The sequence below is a fragment of the Aotus nancymaae genome, unplaced genomic scaffold (genome assembly GCF_030222135.1).
Source record: "Aotus nancymaae isolate 86718 unplaced genomic scaffold, 86718_ANA_hifiasm-v0.15.2.pri h1tg000022l_1, whole genome shotgun sequence".
NCBI lineage: Eukaryota > Metazoa > Chordata > Mammalia > Primates > Aotidae > Aotus > Aotus nancymaae.
Window position 1 is genome coordinate 16615903 of NW_026988435.1, and position 12346 is coordinate 16628248.

The following is a 12346-nucleotide window of genomic DNA, read 5'->3' on the forward strand; positions in this document are numbered from 1 at the left end:
GGCACAGTTCCCCGACCTCCTGGTCCTCTGCAACAGAATCTGATTAGGACTTTCATTACCAGTCAGCAATTTTTCAAAAAGGGCATCATTTGCCATTATCATATGAAAGCCTAATATTATAGATCCTTATCACAGGTTGCAAGGAAGGTTTTCTGAGGTACTTCTCCCTATGATTCTTACCACTTGACAGAAGAATTTAATACAACGCTCACAGCATGATGAGCACAAGTAATTTTGCAATGAGTGGCTGTCCATGCTATTATCTGTACTTTATTCTGAGTATTTTCTCTCACTAGCATCTATCTGATATTAGACTACATTAAATACTGGCGTGACACAGCGCACCTGGGCCTCCTGGCTTCTGCCCAGGACTCTTTTGTCAGTGAAACTGAGCTGTCAGAATATTATCTGATTTTGAAGGGTTATTACGGTGGCTTTTTGCATGTTTGCCTCTGTGAAGGGACAAATGCTAGGTATAAATCCCCCAACTCTACCAGCAATTTTACATTTACGGGACAACTGTAATGGCATTTTTCAAGTTTTATGGCTGTTTTATCAAATTTTATTATCTAGAAGAGAGTGCTCCTCACTGAAAAACTGACCAAACGTCAAGCCTGGATGTAAACACATCTAAATTGAATACATAAGAGAGAAAATCTGGCCTACATCTTTGTGTAGATCTTTCTACCACTTATTTATACTTGTTCAAAGGGGAATCTGGCACTGAGTGATGCTTTTTAGAAATGTTTTAAATAATGTAAGCACGCCAAGTTAAAGAATATTGTATCACAGTTACAAATTACACTATGCTTGAAAATTGTCTATATTTATTGTCCCACGCTCGTAGTGCTTATTTCAGTGTTAATAATTAAATATAATTCTAACTAATCCCTGAATAATAACTATTAAATTGAATGATGATGCATCCAAGTTATTTCTTAAATGAATTTCAGAAATACCAAAGAAATATATTACAATATTTGCAAAGCCAAAGTTAATCTGAAATGTTTATTTAGATTTCTAAGTGCTCATTTCACAAAAGTGATTATGCAAAATACTGCAATATAAAAGCCAATAATTATTTTCTCTAAGTCACAAAAATAGATAAAATGGAGAAATGACTAAAGCTAATTTTATAATATTCACTTTGTTTCAATACTTTGATAACTATAAGTTATGTTTACTGTACAAATGAGTCTTAAATTTTATGCTGTATGCTTACTGTTTGGTAAAAAAAAAAAATAACAATGCTGTGTGTTATTATACACATATCCCATAATGTATATTGATTATTAAAGTCACGTGATGCAGATACTACTTAATGCACTAAATAAATGCACACACTCTTGATGGCAGTGGTTATGACATAGAAACAAAAGCCATTTTCTCAGAAATTATTTTCCCAAATTACTACACTGCATTTTTTTTCATGAAGCAGCTCAATGGCAGACACAATCGGTACAATTATTAAAAAAGAGAAGGGAGAGGAAGAAAGAATTTAAAGAACTACCCGTTGTTAAAATGTGAATTGAACATACTAGTAAGACATGGAGGATTTTGTGTGTTTTTTTTTCTTTTTAGTGGGTAAAATGTATAGACTATGGTGGATGAGTTTGATTATTGTCAATAGATTTATGTGAACTATGTTCAGAATATGGTTTATCAGTATTCAGTTAGTACCATCTTTACTTTGTAAATTTTTTTCAGATTATTACCTTCCTTTGTAGAATCTTTAAAAACTATGTAAAGAAGGATCAAGAGTGGCTATGTCTGAACTGATAAAGAGTAATTTGTGATGCTCCTTCTCAGTTAATCCTTTTATTAGTATGCTAGGGCCATAACTATGTACCGCAGACTAGGTGGCTTAAACAACAGAAATTTATTTCTTCACAGTTCTGGAAGCAAGAAGTTCAAGATCAAGGTGTGAGCAGGATTGGTTTCTTTCGAGGTCTCTCTCTATGGCTGAGAGATGGCCATCTTCTCCCTGTGTCTTCACCTGATCTTTCCCTAGTGTATGTGTGTGTCCTAATCTCCTCGTGTAATGACACCAGTTATAATGGATTAGGACCTACCCTAGTGACTTCATTTTAACTTCATTACCTCTTTAAAAACTCAAAATACAGTCACATTTTGAGGTACTGGGGATTAGAACTTCAACATTTGAATTTGAGGGGCACAATTCAGCCCATAACAGTGGACCAGCCCCTAACACCTGGCATTGTGGCCAAACCTTGCTCTGTGGTCAAATCCAAGGTCTCATAAGCACTCGAGGAGAACTCGATGCTAAGGAAAATACTCATGCTACAGTCATACTAACAAGCGGTAGCTAATTATTTATTTATTTCATATTTGCCTTTTACGAGTTTAACCCAGATAAAGGGTAGGATTAGGATATATGAATATTTATTAGCCAGAGTCTTATGGAGTAAAAGCCAGGCATAAGTGCATTTCTAGGACCTTCTAATAGATTCTTTCCACTCCCTCTCTCCAACCTTTCCAATGCATTTACATAGTTGATTTAAAAACCAAATCGACATTATTTCTCCAGCCCTACTTTTCATAAATTATAAATTCACCACCCACTTTGGAATGATGTTATTTTGACTTGATTTATCATTAATTACAAGGTCTTAGGACTTAAAGCAGTTAAGTAAATAGAGTGCTAGATGTCTATAGCAAGTTAATGTTGGCAGAATTGTCTGAATGAATATATTTTTATATGTTACTTTACATGCATTATGCTTTTATTTGGAAAGTCTTCTATAAAGAATGAGTGTTTATATGATTATATAAAATCTACACACACACACACACACACACACACACAAAAAGTCCACAATCCCATTTGTTAAATCCAATTTGTACTATTCGTGGTACAAATTGGGTGAAAGAACTATTTATCACTATGTGAAACACAGAATTGTTTATACTGTAATAATCCCTGGTCTCGTAAGCAGGGATATTTTATAATATCCCTGCTGGATGATGTTTTATAACACCTAGGAAAGAATTTATTTGGCAGTCTGTTTATACAGGAAATCAAACCTGTCAACATTTCCCTCTAATTGTCAATTAGATACAATGACAAATATATACAGGAAGTTAGAATTCTTTAAATTACCATCAGGTTCCCTTCCCTTTTTAACTTCTGTTATAAATAACACCTATCTAGAACATCTAGTCATAGTTTTTTGTCTCATGAGTCATATATTCCCAAGACTCTGTATGATCTTATGATAGTGGTAGTCATCAGCTTTGTTATCTTAAAGGCCTAGACATTTTATGATTTGATGATAGTGGCAGTCATCGGCTTCCTGATAATCCGTGTTTGCAATCTAATTTAAGTTTATAGCAAGCAGACAGTGCAGAAATGAGCCTGCAGTCACTCAGTCTCTCTGCTTCCTGGTGTGTTCTGAATTAGACTTTTCTCCCCTTATTGCTAATCCCAGGCTCAGTCTGAACTTAAAATCATTCTGCCTTGGGCCTCTTGGCTTTAGGCTACTTGGCACAGTCTGTTTTTTAACTCTCTGTTTTTGGTTGTCTTTAACAATAAGTAGGATATGAGGGAGGGCAGATCATAGTACTTTTATGTATTATTCTGGAAAAATCTATTAAAGTAGTAGACAAAGGAGGAAAAATACACAGTAGTGACAATTTCAATCTATGTTGCAAGACAAAAACTTGATTTTGTAAAATCAGAGGGAAAACAAGTGCTAATTGGCTACCATTTTAGCTAAAATGTTGAAGCTATTTATGTAATACTGGAACATGGTAAGCCATGAAAACCACTAACGAAAAAAATGCAAGGAAAAGTTTGATCACTTTTTATAATCATTCCTAGGCAAAACAGCTGGTAGGTACTAAGATGGCAACTCAGACTTTCTGTTTTCAAAACTAATACAATGAATTCCGACACCTTAGCTTTAGCGTGTAATGTCAAAAGAAAATAAGTTTCTAAAAAATGTATACCTATTTAGGGAACAAAAAAGTTTCATTCATTTTTAAAAGCATGTAAGTATGAGAAATACTGGGTTAAAACTGATGCTTCTTAGGGCCATTAATTTGCTATTATAATAAGAATCTTCAAAACACAATTTTAATACTTAACAGTTTCTCATGCTGGTACATGTAAATGATAGTCAATGGCCCAATGTCAATAATAATAAAATATCTGGAAACAGCCTAAATATTGCTCTGTAGGATTGGCTAAAAAATAATGATGTAGTCATAGAATAGAACATTAGGCAAACATTTCCAAAAAAAGTAAAGCCCTATGTACACATATGGAAGTTTATACAACTACCTGGTTAGGTGAAAAAAGTGCAGTCCCATTCATATTGGTAAAGAAGGAAGGCTGTCTCTTTGTGTGTGGCCCTTTTGATCAGGTCACCACACGTGAACAGGCAGACAGGCACTCTGCATCATCCCAGGAGTGTCCATTTCATACAGTTCTTGATGTGAATGGTGCTCCCTGCAGTTATGAGACTTGGCAGCCCTGCTTTATAAATAACTTCAGGAATGACCTATAGAAAACTATTCAAGCCAGTTACCTCTGCATGGTCAATACTGGGGATTTGAAATGGAGGTGGAGAGGTACAAGAGGTTGTTCTTTCACATTTAAACTCTTACTGAATTTTTTACCATGTAAATTTCTATTTTTTACTTTAACATCTTAAGACTAATTTTATAATACTAAATGTGTAATAGATGTTTTATGAATGCGTTTTAGTTGATTTATTCTAGACATTACTCTGCAAATTTGAAAATGTTAACATTTCTAAAGACATAACTTAAAAACATAGCTATGCTGCTAATTCCAAAATCTCTGTATCTCTAATTTTGATCTCTCTTGAAATTCAGATTTCTACTTTGATACTCCAAAGACTCCTCCTATTCACTTTTAAAAAACTGAACTCATATTCTTCCTTCACAAATATCTCTTTCTTTTTGCTACATTCTATACCTTCAGTGATGTTCTTCTCTTTCACCTGCCAACCATGACAAAAATCGTAAAAATCATCTTAGTTATCTTAGATTTTCTTAGTATCTAAGATGTATCTAAGAAAGATATCTTAGTATCTAAGATGTAGCTAAGAAAAAATAAATTATATAAATTATATTATATATAATATAACATATATTACTTAATATGTAACTACAACTAGAAATAATTTTGTGTGTGTTTTTGTGTGTGTATATGTATGTATGTAGATGAAACTTTAGTAAGATGACTCTTAGATACATCCTACTAAGGTGACTCTTAGATACATCCTACTAAGGTGACTCTTAGATACATCCTACTAAGGTGACTCTTAGATACATCCTACTAAGGTGACTCTTAGATACATCCTACTGAGGTGACTCTTAGTTATCTTGAATTCTTTCCTCCCCTCAAACCTGTACTGTATTTTGTTGATCCTGAAATAATACTGATTTTCTCCCTTAATCTCAAACACATCTTTTCCTCTTCATCTGAACAGCCACCAATACCGTTTTATCACCTATCATTAATTATATGAATTATTATTATAATCTCTTGACCTCCTGAATTGAAGCTTTTCTTTTTAATACATTCCCCATACTAGAGCCAGAATAACCAAAACTTAGTATCTATTCATATTCTTCTACTAACTTACAAAATATTATTAGAATACATGTTTCTTTTCTCCCCAGAGTATACATAGGAATGATTTTTAAAGACAGCACTAATTAAAAATTTTTTTTCTAGATACCAAATTTTATGCCTACTTTCATCCTTAAGTATATCTATGATACGCGAAATTGAATTACAGGCTGGGTGTGGTGGCTCATGGCTGTAACCCCAGCATTTTAGGAGATGGAAGTGGGTGGATAGCCTGAGCACAGGAGTTCGAGACCTGCCTGGGCAATGTGGTGAAACCTTGTCTCTACAAAAAATGCAAAAATTAATCAGATGTGGTGCTGCGTGCCTGTAGTCCCAGTTACTCAGGAGGGTGAGGTGGGAGGATCACTTGACCCTGGGAGACAGGCTGCAGTGGCCGATATCACACCCCTGCACTCCAGCCTAGGCAACAAAGCGAGACTCTGTCTCAAAAAAAAAAGTAAGAAATTAAATTATATAAGTTATATTTAATATGCATTACTTAATATGTAACTACAACTAGAAATAGTTTTATGTATGTGTATGTGTGTGTATGTATGTATGTATGTAGATGAAATTAACCTATATTTATACCAATGTAATATGATTTAAAATCTCTGGGTACATAAACAGAATGGTGAGATTCCATCAATGAATAGTAGATTATAAATATGCAACTGAATGTAGTAATATAAAGAAAACTGAGACATTGGTTAGTCCTGGTTCTGATCATATCTAGCTTTGGGATAGCACAATAGCTTAAGGTCTACATGTTTGAGCTTCCTTACCTACAAAATAAGAAGAGATTATGGCTAGACTAGAGATAGCAAATAGGTCTGAATTCAAGTGCCAACCTCAGTCAATTTGAATTGATTGTCTGGAGGAGCAAAGGCATGCATCTGGCACTAGCAGTGTTATACTGAAATCAGTTAGGAAGCTCTATGATACTTGGGAGAGAGAAAGTTACAGTACATACACCCAGTGTTAGCTATCCCAGGAGCAGACGTCACTAAGTCCCAACTCTGTTATCCAATAGTTCTGTACTAGATAACAAGAGTACATTAAAATTGTTGGTCTTGGCCGGGTACAGTGGCTCATGCCTGTAGTTCCAGAACCTTAGGAGGCCAAGGTGGGCAGATCACTTGAGTCTAGGAGTTTGAGACCAGTCCAGGCAACATGGCAAAACCCCGTATCTAGAAAAAATAGAAAAATTAGCCAGGTGTGGTGATGCACACCTGTAGTCCTAGCTACTCAGGAGGCTGAGGCGGGAGGATTGCTTTCACCCAGGAGGTCGAGGCTGCAGTGAGCTGGGACTGCACATCTGCACTGTAGTATGAATGACACAGTAAGAACCTGCTCAAAATAAATAAGTAAATAAAAATTGGGTGTTTTTCCTTGGTTACCTCCAAATATTCCAGTTCATTTAAAATATAGTATCTCACAGGTGAATGTGACTCGAATGATAACACAAATGTTCGATGACTTTATAAGTAGTAGACTTTTACAGCAGTATTTTTAATGTTTCTTTTTAGATCTTCCACCTCCTCCTGTGCCGCCACCTGCTATAAAGTCACCCACTGTCCCATCCAAGACACAGCTGGAAGTACGACCTGTAGTGGTGCCAAAACTCCCTTCTATAGATACAAGAACAGACAGATCATCAGATAGAAAAGGAAGCAATTACAAGGGGAGAGAAGTATTGGATGGAAGACAAGTTGTTGACATGCGAACAAATCCAGGTGATTCCAGAGAAGCACAGGAACAACAAAATGACGGGAAAGGACGTGGAAACAAGGCAGCAAAACGAGACCTTCCACCAGCAAAGACTCATCTCATCCAAGGTACTCATTCAGTCAAGCAGCAAATAAATATAGATTGAGTGTGTTTGCAAGGCATACAGTTAGGCTCTCTATGGCCACATTAAAAGGGGTAAGATTAAGAAATTTGCTCTCTGATTGAGGAGATAGGTATGTACTCGAATAATTTTAATACAATTCACTCTAGTGCATGACTTTATACAAGTCATCCCTGGAGAGGTGCCAATTGAGTTAGATTTTAAAGGAAAGCAGGATTTCAACAGGTTAAAGAAGGAGAAGGGATATCGGGGAAATGAAACAGGTTGAGAAAATAAACCGATTGTGTGAAAATGAATGTTTGATGAACGATGGTTTCCAGTTTGGCTGGAGAATTGAATATTTGGGGCCAGGGACCATCTATACATAAAAATACAAAAATTAGCTGGGCATGGTGGCACATGCTGTAGTCCTAGCTACTCGGGAGGCTGTAGGAGGACGGCTTGCACCCGGTAGGTTGAGAATGCTGTGAGCTGAGATTGCACGACTAGCCTCTAGCCTGGGTGAAAAATAAAACTAGATAGATGGTTAGGCCTAGTTACAAAGGCCAGAGATACTGCTCTGAAGGCTTTGAGATTTATGACAAGGGCAGCTGTGAGGCAACAAGGAATTTTGAGTGAGAAATGACGTAATCAGATACGTGTTTTAGAAAAACAACTGGCACTGCTATATAATGGAGGAAGAGGCTGGAATCAGTAGATGAAGGTATCTGAAACATTACAGTAACACTCTAAGTATAAAATATGAAAGCACTGAGTGAAATAGTCCAAAAGAACAGGAGGGATCAGCCTATGCAGACACTTCAGAGAGAGACCCAATAGAACTTGGTGGCTAATTGAATGTTGAAAGGTAAGTTGAAATAATAGAATAAACAAAAAAGTTTATTCACAGGTTGACCAGGTGGCTCTGAATGACCAGTGGAACATGATTGTATTAACCATTGTAAAAATAAAATAAAATAAAATGTAGAACAGGGAAAATGTTAAATTTCATGGGGAATATTATTGCAGTTTTGAATGGATTAAAATCCTGACAAGAACACAGTTATAAAATTCACAATAAGAATTTAGAGAACTAGGTTTAAAGATCAGCAGAAAAGTTGTGAGGACAGAGTGGATTTAGAACCCACAACATAGACACAATAATTATGTGAATAACAAAGGCCGAATGTCAGCAGAGATAATGCTGGTAACTATTTATCAATCAGCTGTCCAGAAAGAAAACACAACCAAACCCTAATTTATAGCCATTTTCTTACCTCTGTTGTATGAATGCTCTCAAAGTTGCCAATTTCAAGTCACTGAAAGTGGAGGTAGGAAGAGATGAATATAATCAACTATTGTGAAATATTGAGCCTGCTCCAACACACCAATAGTCAAGGATGATTATACTTAGAGAATAGACAGAAATCAACATCCTTTCAAGGAAGCAGATTGTCCGACCAGAGATTTAATAATCAAGATACTCAAGCTGTTGAAAATAGTATCCTATGAAGAATGGAGTGGGAAATTTTCAGACAGGAAGGTGTATAAAATGCCACAGTGGTGAAAGTTGAATGTAAACCCAAGTGAAGGAAAAAGAGATCTTGCAATATGTTGTTTGTAGATCAGAATAAAAGCCAGACCCTAGGGGGTTGGAAAGTGAATGGAAATTTTGCAAGGATGGTGATGAGCACAAGTAAGCTGTTTTTGGAAGTTTGGGATGAGGAGGAAAGATTGGGCTAGAGTTTGACAGAAAGGCCAAATCACTGGAAATGTTTTAGGATTGTGGATTTGAACATTATTGTAGACTAAAGAGAAGAAACTATTTAGGAGAAAGAAACACAGAAAAGGAATATTATTAGTTGAGGAATCAGGAAAGAGTGATAGGGGAATGAAACTTAAAAACCTTCAGGGCATTTAATTACTGTATTTTAATAGATATATTGTGGTAAGGTCTGATACCAGTGTATTGTTTGTTTATTATGGACATCTGGTCATTAGGTAACTTCTTTTCAACATGGAGGGCAATTTCTCTTTGTTCTGTGACTACAGCCTGAACTCCTAATCCAGGCATAGACTCAGAAGCGAGGTGATATATAAAGCTGTGCATTTCAGACTGATGCCTCTATTGTGGGACCACAAAGTCCTTGGTAATATCAGCACGATCCAAAGCTTGAAAAACTTACTAACTTATTTTTCTAAGTTAACTCAAAGTTGATCTGGCTCTGAACTTTTGACTCAGTGTGACTGGACTCCAAATAGTGATTCATAAATAGAATGTGAGGATGTAAATTATGAAGTTTATTTCTGGCCAGAGAGTATGGAGCAATTCCTGGCTATAGGTAGGCTTCATTAAAAATTGGCTGGGCATGATGGCTCATGCCTGTAATCCCAATACTTTGAGAGGCTGAGGCTGGCAGGTCATGAGATCAGGAGCTGGAGACCAGCCTGGCCAACATAGTGAAACACTATCTCTACTAAAAATTTAAAAAATAGCTGGGCATGGTGGTGTGCACCTGTAATCCCAGCTACTGAGGAGGCTGAGGCAGGAAAATTGCTTGAACCCAGGAGGCAGAGGTTTCAGTAGGCTGAGATCATGCCATTGCTCTACAGCTCTGGGTGACAGAGCAAGACTCCATCTTGGAATGAATGAATAAATAAATAAATAAATAAATGAAAAGAAAAGTAGGTAGGATTCTTCTTGAGGAGGAAATTTTACAAACCTGGAAAGATATTGTTGTATGTAGATTTAAAACAAAGAGATCAATTTTTTAAAAATCTATCTTCAGAAATTTAATATGTTGTCCTTTATGCTATAAAAATAATTTCTAACAAAAGAACTAAGACTAGACCATTAGTCTAGAAACAAGTAACCCATGGAATCATGGAAATCACTGAGGTGCACTGACCAGTCATTCTTCTATATGCTCTGCTTTTCCAAATTCTTATTTGAATCATAACCCTGTATATATATATATATATGCCATTAAATGATCATTTCTATGCATTGCTATAATTTTCACCTTCATAATTCAGTTTACATTGTTTATAGTGAAAGAGGCAACCTGATTTATATGTATAATGAAAGATTATTTTTAATTAAGGAGAGTGGTCTTTTGGACTTGAATGTCTGATCATTTTGCTGACATTTGCCTCCATTAGTTCAATTTATTTCTACATATATCAAACAACAACTGTGTTATTAAGCATTGTACTAAATCCTGAGATTTATGTATAAGCATGAACCTTGACCTCAAGGGGCTTGTAGTCAGAGAGAGAGGGACAGATAATCTATAAACTCACAGATATTTTTGTATTCAGTATAACCTTCATAGTGCCATGATACTTGAGAGTCCAGAAGATAGAGAATTAATCTAGGAATGTGAGAGATAAAATGTTAGGAGTTAGAAAAGATCTTTCCTGGTAGAAATGACATATAAACTGAGTGTTTCAGGATGAATGGAATTTAGCTTGCATAAGAAAAGAGGATTTATTTAGGTGGATAATTCAGCATAAAATGCTTGAAGGTCTATCGAGGAAACTGTAAGAAATTCAGTACTACCACGTAATGAAAGTGGTTAAAGATGAAGCTCTTGAGGCTTAAGTCATAAAGAGCCTATAGATTTTATAAGAGAAAAGTAGCTGAGTAAAGACAGTTTAGAGGGGAATAGCTCAAGGATGTTTGAAGATGTGTGCGCCCCCCAGACAACAAATGTAGAAAACATAAACCATGCTGTAGGAGCAAGGGTGGACGACTGGGAAAATTCAAGAAAGCTTTTAGAGTCAAAATCGACCTTCCTTGTTATATGTTGGACTGTGTGGAAAGGATACACTTAAGGGTTATGGAAAGGTTGTTGAAAGGGAAGAATCTGTAATCATTTCAATTTTCTGTCTTGTATATCTTAATGATTAGTGATGTCATTCACTGTCTTAGAGAATATAGCAAAGGAAGACATCTAAGGGAGTGAGCATTGTGAGATTAGTGTTTAGCAGGTTGGATTTGAAGAACGTGCAAGAGCAGGTGTTCAGTTGGGCTACCTATAGGAGCTGAAGGTTTGGGGCATAGTTTAGGAATTAAAAATATAAATTAATGATTCAGTATGGTGAAAATAATGGAAAACAATGTATTAATGACCTTTTATAGGTCAAGGTGAAAGTATATCAGCATACATAGTAGACAAAAACACCTGCCTTTGTGACAGTTATATTTTAGAAAAGGTTATAATCTGTGAAACTGGGTAAAATAACCTAAAAGTAGTAGAAGAAAAAAAATATTTATAGCATTAAGCCATTTTTGAATTTCTATAATTGAGACTGGGTAATTTATTAAAAGAGAGAGAGAGAGATTTAATTGGCTAAGTGTTCTGCAGCCTTTATAGGAAACATGGTGTTGACATCTGCTCAGCTTCTGGGGAGGCCTCAGGAAGCTTACAATCATTGTGGAAGGTGAACGGGGAGTAGACACGTGACATGGTGAAAGCAGGAGTGAGAGAGAGAGTGGGGCAGAGGTGCCACATAATTTTAAACCATAAGATATTGTGTGAACTCAGAGCAAGAGCTCACCTATGGTCAAGGGGATGGCCCAAGTGATCCATGAGAGATCTGCTCCCATGATCCAAACACCTCCCACCTGGCTCCACCTCCAACATTGGGGATTACAATTCAATATGAGATATCCAGACTATATCATATATACATATACACACACACACACACACACACACACATCTATGTATATATGTATAAAAGAACTTTCATATGTATAATACATATATATATGAATGATATATATTAGACTGAAAATAGAAACCTGTAGAGCATCAACATATCGGAGGTAGTTCATAAAAAGAGCTCACAGAAGATTGGCCAGGGAGGAAGGAAAACTAGCAGCA

The 12346-nt window shown here is 36.0% G+C and overlaps 1 protein-coding gene across 6 annotated transcripts in view; it reads left to right on the forward strand.

Annotated features, from left to right (window-relative positions):
• ROBO1 (roundabout guidance receptor 1) overlaps positions 1-12346 on the forward strand; it is a 1127367-nt gene that overhangs the window by 1110347 nt on the left and 4674 nt on the right. For all 6 annotated transcript variants that reach the window (XM_064380017.1, XM_064380018.1, XM_064380019.1 and 3 more), the window contains one exon: positions 7153-7461. In XM_064380017.1, the coding sequence (XP_064236087.1) occupies positions 7153-7461 (309 nt within the window). The remainder of the gene's footprint in view (positions 1-7152; positions 7462-12346) is intronic.